Here is a 14,554-nt window from a genome sequence, read left to right as displayed (position 1 = left end):
AGTCCAGCGTCAATGACCCGCAGCACTGGCTCAGGCTCCGTTCCTCCACCGCTGACATCTGCCCATAGGGAAGACTTAATGCGCATTCGCGGTAGACAGGCACTAGAGGTGGAGTTAACCCACAAAAGGTAATTATTGCAGTTTAAGAAAAAAATTAAATTTCTCACTTTTTTATTTTATTCATATTAAATTATGTTTCATAGCTAAATATTTGATGTTAAATGAAAGCCCTGTTTCCATTTAATAAAATGATATATAATAAGTGTGGACAGACACATAGCGCAAATGCCAGGTTTTGTTTACGTTTTATTTTGATCACAACGTGTACAACTGGCTTAGTCCTTAAGGGGTTAAACAGCCCTAGTCACACCTGCATGTGGCTTACACAGCCTTCCCCTGATTGAAAAGGAAATCATGCTGGCTGTGTCAGTCACAAGGGGGATTATTTGGGGGTTAGTCCCTTTCCCACTTTAGCAACACCTATGCCTCCACTTATTTCATTTCTACAAGGTCAGAATACTGGTTTAAAAACAAAACAAACACATATTTTCTATTCCCAGTATATTGTATGTAGTCATTCTCATCACACACTACAGTTTTTTTTTATTTATTTTTTTAAAGTTGTTTTTTTAGAAGTATATATATAATATTTACATACTAACAACATAATATATATATATATGGGGGCATTATAGAGGAATTTATTCAATTTTCTTAAAGGGACACTCCAGGCACCCAGACCACTTCTGCCCATTGGAGTGGTCTGGGTTCCAACTCCCACTACTCCAAACCCTGCAACTGTAATTATTGCAGTTTTTTATAAACTGCAATAATTACATTGCAGGTTTAACTCCACCTCTAGTGGCTGTCTACTAGACAGCCACTAGAGGGAACTTCCTGATTTCTAGCAAAGATTTTCTTTGCTAGAGCGTCGCTGGACGTCCTCACGCTGTGTGAGGACCTCCAACGTCGCTCATTTCCCCATAGGAAAGCATTGGGTCTCCTCGGCTGGCGGGCAGGATCAGTCTCGCCCACCGGCATCAGAAGGAGGAGCGGCGCGGAGGAGGAGACAGCGACGAGGGACATCGCCGCTGCCTCAGGTAAGTGACTGAAGGGTTTTTCACCCCTTCAGCAACTGGGGATTGGGGGGTGGGAGGGAGAGGGATTGTTTTCCTGGGACTGGAGTTTCCCTTTAAGCAAAGTAAAGTAATGCAACAAAGCATCCATCCATTGTGTGACAAGGCAAGACAGATAATTGTAAAACCAAACCTCCCAATGTTTCAAATGTACAAAGAGGGTCACATAAGGTAACTTAATATTAATTTATGCAACTAAAATGTAATTAAAAAAAAAAGTTATTTAAACAGACTGATTTCTAAACACATTTATTGTAATTTAAAGACATTACTGGGAGTATTATTGCTGGGAAGCTCTGTTACACACTCAGACACATTACTGGGAGTATTATTGCTGTGGAGCTCTGTTATACACTCAGACACATTACTGGGAGTATTATTGCTGTGGAGCTCTGTTATACACTCAGACACATTACTGGGAGTATTGTTGCTGTGGAGCTCTGTTATACACAGACACATTACTGGGAGTATTATTGCTGTGGAGCTCTGTTATACACAGACACATTACTGGGAGTATTATTGCTGTGGAGCTCTGTTATACACAGACACATTACTGGGAGTATTATTGCTGTGGAGCTCTGTTATACACAGACACATTACTGGGAGTATTATTGCTGTGGAGCTCTGTTATACACAGACACATTACTGGGAGTATTATTGCTGTGGAGCTCTGTTATACACAGACACATTACTGGGAGTATTATTGCTGTGGAGCTCTGTTATACACAGACACATTACTGGGAGTATTATTGCTGTGGAGCTCTGTTATACACTCAGACACATTACTGGGAGTATTGTGGCTGTGGGGCTCTGTTATACACTCAGACACATTACTGGGAGTATTATTACTGTGGCATTCTGTTAAACACTCAGACACATTACTGGGAGTATTATTACTGTGGAGCTCTGTTATACATTCAGACACATTACTGGGAGTATTATTGCAGTGGGGTTCTGTTACACACTCAGGCACATTACTGGGAGTATTATTGCTGTGGAGCTCTGTTATACATTCAGACACATTACTGGGAGTATTATTACTGTGGAGCTCTGTTATACATTCAGACACTTACTGGGAGTATTATTACTGTGGAGCTCTGTTATACACTCAGACACATTACTGGGAGTATTATTACTGTGGAGCGCTGTTATACATTCAGACACATTACTGGGAGTATTATTGCTGTGGAGCTCTGTTATACACTCAGACACATTACTGGGAGTATTATTACTGTGGAGCTCTGTTATACACTAAGACACATTACTGGGAGTATTATTGCTGTGGAGCTCTGTTATACACTCAGACAAATTACTGGGAGTATTATTACTGTGGAGCTCTGTTATACACTCAGACAAACCGACAATATGGAGCTCCTAGTAAAGAGGGATTTGGGTCCAAAACAGGGACAGCTGACAAGTATGAAACCACCCTGCTTATATTTTACCATGTTGTATGTAATATATTGACTAGGCTTGCCACATAGTATTTACACAAACTGATGAGCAATGCATGAAAAGTACTGACCTTTAGTATGGAGGTCGATGATCCAGGTGATAAAACAGTCAGAAATCTTAAAGCCCCTCACATCCATTCTGATGCCAGATTTTAATATCTGGATATACATGAGAGATATTGAGCACATTGCCCAGATGTTTGCTTTGAATTCAGGATATTAGTTTTGCAAAGAGCACTCTAAGTACATGGAGTGTGTGAAGCTGTTTGGTCACACAGAATATTGGGAGCTGTGTATAGTCCCAGCTGCAGGGGTCCTAATGAAATCAGTACATGGAGCCACCAATTAAGGTGCAGCTAACTGTCAGTTAAACTAAGACTGGCTTTAAAGCTGTTAGAAGGAAGGGCAGTATCAAGGCTAGGTAACATGGAGCCTGTTACTAAAGGTAAGGGTGCATTAAATATTAATTGCAGGATTTAATCCAATATTCACACACTCACAGCAGGAAAATAAAATTAACTAGAAAGAATTCAAAACCAATATTGGCTCAACATGTAGATAACATTTAATTGGTTTTACTTAAACTGATTACTTTAATTCTCACCTTCTATTTGTTTTATATAAATTATATCAAATGAAACAGTAACTGCTAATGGTAACATTAGAGTGCGTTCAATATGTAACAGCGACATCTAGTGGATTTAAACTATAACGTCTTCAATTTCCTCTCCAATTGATTGCTTGTCTGAATGGAGCCCTCTAGCGGATTACAGGAGGAAAGCATGGCTTAAGTGATGCAATCATTGCCTAATGTTCTAATATGTAGATACCAAAACCAGCTTTTAAAACGATTAATCTGATCTAATCATCAAGCTAGAGACGAAGAGAGGTGAATAACTGCTGCAAATCTAACTTTTAATAGGAAGCAGCTGGTCCCCAAACTCATTGAGCTGTCCCACCATGAGATATCCCTGTGGCAGTACCAATTCAGTATTAGAAGTTGTCTCCTGATCTTTACTGTGGTTTGGGAGGAAGGAGTTTCGCCTGATCCAGCACTTAACTCTCACAGTTGTATTTGACTTTCTATCTTAGCTGTGTCTCTGTCACAAGGGTATCGTGGGGGGTTGGGAACTGACCCATGCTAGAGCCCACTCCGTGTGGAACAGCAGGGGTCGCTGAGATTATGGGTGCAACCTGGCCCTCTGTGTTCTGCCTGTCACAGGGGACCCATGGACTGGCTGCCTTAGGGCCCCCATGAAGTGGGCGGCAATGTGTTAAGAGAGTAGACACCTGCTTATCCGTAGTGTCTGTCAGTGATAATGTGTTTGTTTAAAATGATGCAAATTAAAAAACAAAAAGCTTCACTCAATGTGATTGGTAGTAATATGCATGCACACATTGTGTATATTACACGTGCATGTGTTATGAAAGACCACAAATCATTTATACATCCCCCCCCCCCCCGTAGATGACAAGGCTATACATAAAACACTTGCAAAAGTGGGAACTTTGAAGAGAAAAAGACAGATGAAGAAATTTCTTGAGCAGATGCCAAGAGACAATTGTGATGACATCTTTACCTCCAGTCCATACCAGAACATCCGAGTAAAGGTAAATATTGGCACTGTCTTCATTTGCTTTAGAGAAAGACTTGGTATATACAAACTCTTTTGATTAACTGGGCTCCAATCATTGACTTTTGCGTATAAATTAAAACTTTTTTTTTTTTTTATTCTTTATTTTGGTGGTGCAATTGTTTAACACATACTCTTGCAATGCCCCAACAGCAGTGACCAGGATTGTACTGTACATACATCAACAAATAGAATGATATTACTGCACACATTTTTAAAATAAGTAGTAAGATTACAGGCTAGTCCAACACGTTCGAGGTATATATTGAATCATATGGTGTGGTCAATGTGGACTACCTAGACATGTGAGTGGTCATATGAAAAGCTTGTTAAATAACAGGCTTAACAGACAGGAGCACATAGAAGTGAAGGATGAGCAAGTAGGTTGCCAGACTGGCCCAGTTGTCTACATTAGGTAACAGGCTATCTGCACATACACCTAGTGTGCCAATTGTCAGCCTATATTGAGCTGCCAGGAAGTGTAAATCAGCGAGCAATACAGAAAGCAAGCTAGTGTGGGCATATTCTGGGTGACTGGTACCCCTGAGATATTGCAATTCTGGTGTAAATTATGTGAGAAGTAAACCCACTACAACCTGAACCTCAGTCACATGGCTTCACTGCGCTGTTGATAAATTTAAACTTTTATATACTTTGCATCATTTCTCAGTTTGTGTGTGTATTAAATAATGCTCTTGTATTTCACATCTAGTCATCTACTAACTTATACAATCTTGCTAAAGTGACTAGATGATACAAAATACAGATAAAAAAAAACGCATGTGTCCAAAAAGAAAGTTTAAATATTTTTTTTTTTTTTTTTTTACAAGGCTACTTAAAATCTCCTATCTTGGCAAACAAATATAAGGATTCAATTCCACCATATTGTGTTAAGCCCATCACTATGTCACAGTACCCCAATATCGGTGGGTCCTACACTAATTCCAAACAAGGCAGATTTACATGCAACACTTACAGCTTAAACTGCTCCCAGAGACTCAATTCATGCTTTCCTGGTGTGCCCTCCAAAGGGGCACCTATAGTAGATGGGTGGGGTGCTCAGCCCAATAGGAATCTGGTCTGGATTCCAAATTTGCTAAGGAATATATACATTATACAGGTAAAAAAAACAGCAGACACACGGTTTTACTTTTTGTGTGTAACTAAATCCTCACTTGTTTGCCAACAGGTTCTAAGTAGCCTTGTAACTTGTATTTTATTTATACATTTTGGTCGTTATGGCTGCACCACTATGGGGAAATGCTTGTTTCTGGTGTGCCCCCATTTCCAATTCCTCCCCCCCCCCCCCCGTGAATAGATTATGATACATAATTAAAAATAAACTTGCCACCATCTTTCTTTTTAGATGACTGGCTCCCTTCAATTATTTCACAAAACAAGAAGGTATCTATCAATTGTAAGCTTGCTTGAGCATGGTGATCAACACATTAGTAACATCTTCTGCTGCTTGTAACACACTGTAAAAGGCACAGTTATGCAGAGTATGTTGGCACTATATGAATGGTAGTGTTTTTTGCATTCTTTAAAAAGCCAGACTTCTTCCTTATGTTCACAGCTGCCACCTCTGGATATTTCCAGTGACTTTTCCTTCGAGCTGCAGGATGCCAGTCGAAGTTCTCAAGATACAGGACTCTTCTTGGATGCTACCCCTGATCTGTCCTATCTCAATCCTGAAATGTTAAAACCTGGAGAATTGTAAGAGTAGGACTGTGCCCACAAATTCACTGCTGCAAATATGTCCATCACCTGCTGAGACACATTGCCCAGAGCACCTGCCTTACAGAGACTTCTCATTGAGTTGCATTGAGAGTCTGTGATTGGACAGCTACAGAAAGTCTGGGCGGGGTTAGAAGGGGAGGGGCTTGCAAAGGCAGTAAACAAGAGAACTGCAAGTTTTGCAAGCTGTTTTTAGATATATCTTCGATGGGGAAAAAAAAAAGCATAATTAAATGTATGCAAGTTTTAGTTTGGGGCTACTAAATAGTGATTTGTTTTAAAAAAGTATTTGTGCAGTGGAGTGTCCCTTTAACCCCTTAAGGACCAAACTTCTGGAATAAAAAGGAATCATGACATGTCACACATGTCATGTGTCCTTAAGGGGTTAAGGCAAGTGCCTTCCGTAGTTCCATTTCCACTGTTGCTGGAAACATTGATCAGTACAGTTTCCCACTAACTGAAATTTCACTGTGGCTCATTTTTTTTTTTTGGAGGGAGGGGGGAATATTGGCAATATGCAGTATTTACCTAGAGCCAATTCGACAATCTTCCTGTTGCCACTCTGCCACAATTTGTGATCTGGTATTTGCCATTATATTTATTTCATCTGTAATACACTCCATCTCAACATAAAGCAAACGTGACCTAGATGTACATAAAATAACCCAGGCTAGTAAACCGTCTCTTATTAAATGTCAGTGATTTTTATCTAGCAAAGGATAACAAATAATTAACACTAACAGGTTTTTACTTTTATTTTTTTTTCTCTCAGAGAGGCTGCTGACCAGTATGCGTATAGACTACAAAAATCAACAAAAAGAACAAAGTTTAAAGTTTGTTGCGTTAAAGAAAAAAAGGTAACGTATTACATTCTCTGGGACATTAAGCATGGGACGCAAAACTGATTAGTGTAGTGGTGATGGTGCCATCAGCCCAGTTCTTCTAAATCAGTTTAACAATTTGATTGGATATTGGCCTCTCTGTAGTTTAAGCCCAGACCCTATGCTGCTGAATAAGATTGGGCACCTCCATGTTATCAGCCTAGGCGTGCTCAATCACTCTCAGATGACCACTGTTGTTCCAGTCGGGACAGATAATTTGCAAGTTAGAAATGCAGCAGAGGGGACAGAAATTGTGTGCTTGGAAAGTCCTCTCTTTTCTATACAATGTACCATTAAAAAAAAAATATATATATATATATATATATATATATATATATAAATATATTTTAAATGTAATAAAGAAAACTTCACTTAAATTTTTACTTGGCTGAGCAGCCATGTCCATTTAATCTGACCAGCTGCTGCTCAATCCATGCTTTCCCATAGAGCAATCCTCGCAGGAGGCCTGCGTGGCTGCTCAGCTAAATAAAAAATATAAAATATTTAGAGAACATCTGCTACTGTGCTAACGTTTTTAAAATAAATACAAACCGTAGAAGTGAATTTGACAGCTGTCATTTAAACGACAGGAGTCTCAAACATGTAAAAAAATAAAAATCTGTCTACTTGGGACTCTGTGCCAAATAAAAAGTCCAGGCAGGAAAGCCTCTCCCACGCTGTCAATATTAGAGCCTCGTCTAGTCGTGTAGGGAGACAGGAGATTTCTAAAAACTGAATAACAAAACTTATTTTAACATAGAGGTATTTGAAAACCTATAATTCCTATTCTGTAATACCAGCTTTGCCAACTTAATTATGAAATTCTTTAATTTTTTTTCAGTTCAACACAGGACCGTGTCCAGTAGATAAGTGAAATACAAGGGCATTCCTCCTGGCACTCACTGGTTTAAACACCACTTTATAGAAAATCATCTGATCCGATGGTTTAAAATAAAAATAAATGGTAGTTGGTGGGGCAATCCCCATAGAAACCTATGAAACCAGCAGATAGACCTGTGCAGAAATGTTTCTGCCTGTTGATCCAAAACAAGTTCCTTTTTAATCCGACCTGAACAAATGGATTAGTTTTGGGTTTGGAATAAAAGGAATTTGATTTCTATGAACCAGCTGGTACATTTTATTGGTGACTCCTCTCGTTTTACAATGTAACATTTTTATACGTCGTAACGTTGGTAAATATCTCCCATAGTCTCTGTAAATCCAATAGGGAGGATGCTGGACCAAACACACCTAGCCCAAACATATGCCACGAATCTTACATGGTGTAATGAAGTCTGTTTATTGACAGATTTATTTTTATTTAAGGCAGGACCCTCACAAGCTCCTGTTTGTCAAAGATCATTTCCTGGTAAGTTCGAAGTAATGCTGTCCTGAGTAATTGCCATGGAAACTTATGTCAACGTTTTAGCCCCTTTCCCCTACTAGCTTGACAAATCCCCCCCCCCCCTTAATTTTTATCCTATATTGACAAACAAATCAGAATTTAACTTTTCTGCCAGCTTCGAAGGTGTCTCGCTGTGCTGATGCTCCTCTGGTTGCAAAACTACATCTTCCTGGTGATGCACCCCATAATTTGATCAAGTCAGAATAACGGTTCATGTGAATTGTGGCATGTATTTGTATTACAGTGTTAAAAGGGACACTCCAGACACCTAAAGCACCGTAGCTTTATGTGTGAAGAGCGTGTCCACTTTCCATTTTACAAAGTGCTGAATTTCAAGAGGCAGCAATTGCCCAGAGCACCTGCCTTGCAAAGAATTCTCATTGAGCTGCATTGGGAAGTCTGTGATTGGACAGACACAGAAAGTCTGGGCGGAGTTATAAGGGGAGGGCTTGCAAAGGCTGCAGACAAGAGAGTTGCAGTTTTTTGCAATAATTTTTTTTTTTTCTCATAAAATGGTATCTAACAATTTTTTTTTTTTTCAGACTGCTTAATTATAGAAAAACGAATGGAAGATGAGCCCACAGACCTTTCTGAAGAGGAAGATTACTATTTTACCATGTCTCCCTGAGGCCATTAATCTTCTGCAGTTATATGCTCCAAAGTGAGAATTGTCCCAAATTTCCAAGTCTATGGCCAAAGTAAACAAATTGGAAGCTTTCTAAGTCGGGTATGCTTCTCGTTTGGCCATTATATCCTTGCTTTTCTAATTTCACTTTGAATTCCAATAATTCTCACTTTAGTGAACAACCCTGTAAGCTCTGTGGTGTAGGATGAAATGTAGATATAACCTATTTGGTTTTAACGCAAGATATTTATAAGTGCTCAGTATTTTGGTAATATTGTATTTAAAACAGAATTAAACTTAATTTAAATTAATGGTGTGTGTGTGTGTGTGTATATAAGGGTCATCAATCTGTATTTGAATGAAGAGGAAGGGAGTGATTTGAAGGATAACTGGTGTGGGTGTAATATAAGGTAATAATGTGGTATGGAGGGGTGTAACAGAAAGTTATGGTAGGGGAGATTGTCTTTACACTACATACTTGTACAAAGTACTAGTTTATAATGTGTGGTGGTTTAAACCCGTTGTAAACAGGTTCTGATGAACTGAAACTTTAAATACAGTAGAAGTTGGTTAATTTGGGACATGTGAAGGAGTAACAATAACATGTTTGGCAGGAAGACCGAGAAAGGGGCTTAGTGTTAGTGTATTAGCAGGGGCCCTAATTATAGTTGAACAAGTGAAAGCCTCAATGAGAGTAGTGGAAAGGGTGCAAAGGCTAACATCTTGCAGAAAATCGTGACTGGACATAAAGACGATTTGTGTGAAGGCAGAGTGGGCTTCATTCCAGATTGAATTAGGGCACATACATCATCTATAAAACAGTGGCCTATTCAACTGCCCAAAAATGAGACCTAGGCCAAGTACCAAAACGGATACTGCGGGATCCCAAATTAACAAAAAAAAGATGGACATATGTTTGATCTAGGGATCAAGAAAGGGTGCAACAGGATAAATCAGGTAGGCAACCTTCGGCACCACAAATGTTGTGGACTGCATCTGATGCTTTGCCAACATTATTGTTGTAAGAGCATTATGGTAAATGTAGTGTGGAACGCTCCCTACCCCTGATCTAGATGTTAATCCCTTCAGCCAATCCGACATACCATTATGATGATCAGTGATTCACAAGGACCCATGTCACATAATGGGATGTCCTGCTATTATAACAGGCCGAGTGCACCCCCACTCCTTGCCCAATGTCGGAGGTCCTGAATCGCAATGTTGGCGATGATTGGATTGGTATGGCAGGCAGCGTAACAATATCAGCGTACCATTAGCTCTGCGGCTCGAGCGGTCAGTGTTCCAGAGAAAGTGCTGCTGTTACAATGCTCTGTTACATCCTAACTGCAACGTGACAAGTTTAGCAAACCTTGTGCAGGTGGAGAACAGAGTGGTCCAGGAGCTGTAGCTGATCCTCTAAATAAAAAAACAATATTTTGGGCTTTTAAAGAGGCAGTCTAAACACCATAACCCTATCAGCACGCTGTACACATTACGGTGCCATAAAGGTTTTAAATCAAGGTGTCACATGCTCCAGCCCTTGTTCAGATATTGCTGAACGGGAGTTTCTATTTGATGATTGGAGAGATCGGTCTTTGGGGGGGAGATCACATAGCCAGAACACAGCCATATTACAGTGACTGCAGATAACACAATAAGGAGAACTACCGGGATTGTATCTAAACACCACACAAACGATTTATGACACAAAGTGAAATTCCTGAGAACGAACGTACATACACATCACTCTGGAAGAGGCCAACCACAAAAATAATTTTAGAAAATTGCAAATGTATTTATTTGACATAATAATTATTTACATTTAAAAAGAAAAGAAATGCCACATTTGCAGTGATCTTTGGCACACCCCATCTATACTGCTTAATGGAGGTGTAAACCTATATTCTGCCGATGGAGCTAAATATAGAAATATCTACACAGAAATATACAAATCTATTAACAGGCTTTAAATAAATAAAATAAATCCACTTAACATCCGGTTCTTTTTATAATTTCCTGATTGGTTGCCACCATTTCTCAGTCAGATGGGTTACGGAGGTATCGGTAAATTTCTTCTGCTTTTTTATCACTTATTTCACCACACTTCGCAATCTCAGCCAATGAGCTACGAAAAAAAAAAAAAAAAATACACATTAAGTAACAGAGGTGGGTGGGGGGTGGGGGGAGAGGTAACTTAAGAGAGCGCATGTAGGTAATAGGATAAAAGATGACCAAGGATGGACAAAGACACAACACCTATTGTTCTTCAGGGTGCCCAATTATCTTTAATATTTAATTAAGTTAACCATCTGAAGCCTTTTTTATGGCCAGCAGATTTTGGAGTACGTCAATGAACCTACATTGTAAAACCAGATATGGGTTATAGGTGTATATTAAAAAGTATTACTGTATTCTACTACCATATCATAACCATATTTATAGAAAATCATGCATCTCGCTCAAATACAGTTTTTAGAAATTGCATATAACAATTACAGCACTGTCCTCTGGTTCTCGGTCAAACAATTTGAGTGGTGTTGGCATGCAGTGGTTTTAGTTCTTACAATGCCCCTTTAAGGATCTTATTCAAATTAGGCACGAGCGATTTATTACCAACAAATTAGACACTGCATTTTAAAAGGTGTTGGAGGACTTCCTGCAGCTGGTAACATTGAATTGTCTGACCTCTATAAACTATATGGTGCTAGAGGAAGTACAAACTGGTCTTGCCTCACTTCTCCTCTCTTGCTATACAGTCATTTTGCCTTTGAGATGTAACGGCTTTGTTTCTTGTTTTATTAAGTCGGTCTGTTCAGGTTTAATCAAACCACTGACTGAGTATTCTTTCTTACTTCGTTTCATATGTGCGACCTGCTCTGAGGTCTACATTCAAATGTAAGCACTCCTAAATGAAGGCCTGCCCGTGGCTGCTTACAATTTAATGTATTAGATGATGATGGCAAAGTGTAACAGTGATGTTTTCCAACCTCTTAACGGGACACTAGTTACCAGAACTGGTGTGTATAGTCAGTCCCTGCAGGCTTTTTAATGTAAAAACTGCCTTTTTCGGAGAAAAGGCAGTGTTTACATTGCTGGCTAGTAACACGTCTAGTGGCAGTCACTCAGACGGCCACTAGAGGTTCCTCAATGTATCTCTATGAGGAGATGCAGATTGGCACAGCGTGGCATTTTGCTGAAAATGTTCAATAGCCTCCCAATGCTTTCCTACAGGAAAGAATTTGATTGGCTGAGATCATCAAGACTGATTATCTCAGCCATGGAGGCGAGGCTAGACGAGGCGAGATTGATTGGACGTAAGAGCAAAGGGTAAGTTCAATACCTTTTCAGAGATATCTAAGTGGGGATGGGGAACTAAACAGTTAGTTTAACACTTAGTGGTTTTAGACAAAGCATAGAAAGCAATCAGCCACTGAAAGTTTTATAATCTGATTACTACAGTTATAGCTAATAGAAGAGAGTCTGCGCTAAGCCCATGCCTCATTATCTCCTGAGCAAAACCAGCAATATAATGTTATTTCATATGTGAAGCATGGTTACATGCTGGATTCAAATATACTTAAATGGGACTAATTCACCGTAACTATTTAATTGACACTGAACACACCCTTGTTTTAATCAGAATGGATGATCAGAGAATGGAGCCATGAGTAGCTAAAGCGATACATTAATACATTAATTCTACCTGTTCAAGATCTGTTTCACGGAAGCACAGTGATGGCACATATTTAGGGCCGTGACATAGCTCACGTTGGGGATGGACAGATAGAAACGGAGCTCATCCTGCTTGTGTCCGGTCACTTGTGTTGGCACGGTTATAGCTGCGTGCTTCCTCTGCTCCAGCAATACCAGTTCCTTTAGCAGACCAGCGGTTTCTTCCTGGCTCGAACTGAAGAGGATTTGCACCCCGACATCGATGAGTGCCGACAATGTACTGTCGTAATACTTTGTTCTTTGAAATGGCCGCGTTGTTTCTCCTGGAAGGAGAAAGAAAAGACAGATTAAAATCATTTTCTTAATATGATGAAAGCCATGATTACATGGACTAAAAACCTATAGGTACACAGACCAATCTATACCACGTCTGTCCCTCTGCCCGTTCATTATTTTAACTAGTAGATTCTGCTTTCACACCGTACAGTGATGACAATATCCGATCCGTCTCCATCTCAATGGCTTAACCGGAGAACTCCGTGTGGGAGGCAGTGAAAATTCCTATAGGTGTACATCAGAGGCACTCAGTCTATTACTGCCTGACATGACTTGGCGTAGGGCACACAGTCATTTTGGGATAGACTGCAGACACTGCATCCCTAACATAGGGTAAGAAGTTAGGATAATGTTCTGACAAGGATAGTGGAGTTGGTGGCTGTGGACTCCAGGCACCAAAATCACTTCAATAAGTTTAAATGGTTATGATGTTGTATTGTGCCTTTAACTCAAACCTAACCCACAGCGTTGATCTATTGAGGTTTTGGATTTCTTCAACACTAAGAACCCACCTGGTTTGACTCGATCCTTTTCCAAAATCAGACAAACTCTCTCAAACAGATTCTGCAAGTGCTTCACGCGCTCCACCAGCTTGCTCCTATTAGCACTGTTTGAGAACTCGGACTGGAACTTCCTCTCCACCGCTAAGCGGTTGCTCACAATGTAGTCACAGCCCCTAAGTGAGCAAACCTCCACGTTCACTCCATGTGCGGTTTTCAGGCAGGAGATGACCTCTGATCCAGAAGAGATTTCCCGGCTGTCTGCAAGGATGACTGGGACTTGAGAACTTGTGGTGGATCCATGGCAGAGATTCATCCTGGCTGAGGAACTGGAAGGCTGAAGCCAAGAAAATACCTTTAAATTTGTCATAACCAGTTACAATAGTTTTGCAAAGTTATATATAACATGGAGATCTTTTTTCTACTATGCAGGGGAGTTTGATTAAAACAGCTAGCATGGGGGGCGGAGCCAGCAACCAACCGAAGCAGACGCACATCTACTGAGCTCCGTCAACATAGCCTGGAAAACGCGATTTCGGGCCCCAAAACCCACCAACTTTGACCCATACCGTGATACCACGAGATGGGGAAGAAATCTAAGCACCAAGGAGCCGCGAAAACGGCGGGTGCCCGCGACATAGGAGACCTTCTCCTCCGCCCCGTGAAGGCCGCAGTGCAACCCGCGCCAAACTATAATGGCGACACGACCTCGGCCTCATCGGGAGAACAGGCGCTGGATGAGTTCCCCAGCACAGGGGGCTTGCACAATGCCTCCTTGGACGAAGACAATGACCTACCCTCTACAAAGGGAGACATAAAAGCACTCCTCTGTAATATCCGCACACTATTTGCAGCAGATGTGGCGGTACTGAGGGAAGAAATACAAACCGTGGAAGGCCGGGTCAAGAAAACGGAGGAAGCATCACAAGACCTCACCGCTAGATGCAAGCAATTAGAGGCCCAAAACGCAGAACTACAACGCAGCCAAGTCCTACTTGCCACCCGCGTGGACGAGATGGAGGACCGATATAGAAGCAGGAATATAAAGATCCGAGGGATCCCTGAGTCCGTGGCCCAAGACAACCTGCCACATTTTATCGGGAGACTCCTCACCTCCCTACTCTCGCCACAACAGGCGAAAACAATCGGGATTGACGGCATATACCGCATCCCA

General features: G+C 40.6%; 2 protein-coding genes across 4 annotated transcripts in view; one reads left to right on the top strand and one right to left on the bottom strand.

Annotated features, from left to right (window-relative positions):
* The first annotated feature begins 2,976 nt into the window (after positions 1–2,976).
* MIS18BP1 (MIS18 binding protein 1) lies at positions 2,977–7,716 on the top strand. Its single transcript, XM_063440013.1, has 5 exons — positions 2,977–3,035; positions 4,059–4,201; positions 5,801–5,940; positions 6,734–6,818; positions 7,684–7,716. Exons 1-5 carry the CDS (start codon positions 3,017–3,019, stop codon positions 7,714–7,716), a joined length of 420 nt encoding a protein of 139 aa, XP_063296083.1. The 5' UTR covers positions 2,977–3,016.
* A 2,927-nt stretch (positions 7,717–10,643) lies between these two features.
* The window catches only part of FANCM (FA complementation group M), a 55,311-nt gene continuing 51,400 nt past the window's right edge, over positions 10,644–14,554 (bottom strand). For all 3 annotated transcript variants that reach the window (XM_063440119.1, XM_063440120.1, XM_063440121.1), the window contains exons 21-23: positions 13,393–13,717; positions 12,576–12,867; positions 10,644–10,997 (exon numbers count right to left, since the gene is read on the bottom strand). In XM_063440119.1, coding sequence (XP_063296189.1) covers positions 10,910–10,997; positions 12,576–12,867; positions 13,393–13,717 — 705 coding nt within the window. In that variant the 3' untranslated portion in view covers positions 10,644–10,909. The remainder of the gene's footprint in view (positions 10,998–12,575; positions 12,868–13,392; positions 13,718–14,554) is intronic.

The sequence above is a fragment of the Pelobates fuscus genome, chromosome 13, assembly GCF_036172605.1.
Source record: "Pelobates fuscus isolate aPelFus1 chromosome 13, aPelFus1.pri, whole genome shotgun sequence".
NCBI classification, from domain to species: Eukaryota; Metazoa; Chordata; class Amphibia; order Anura; family Pelobatidae; genus Pelobates; species Pelobates fuscus.
The sequence above is the reverse complement of the archived record's forward strand: the minus strand, read 5'-3'. Positions and strand labels throughout refer to the sequence as shown.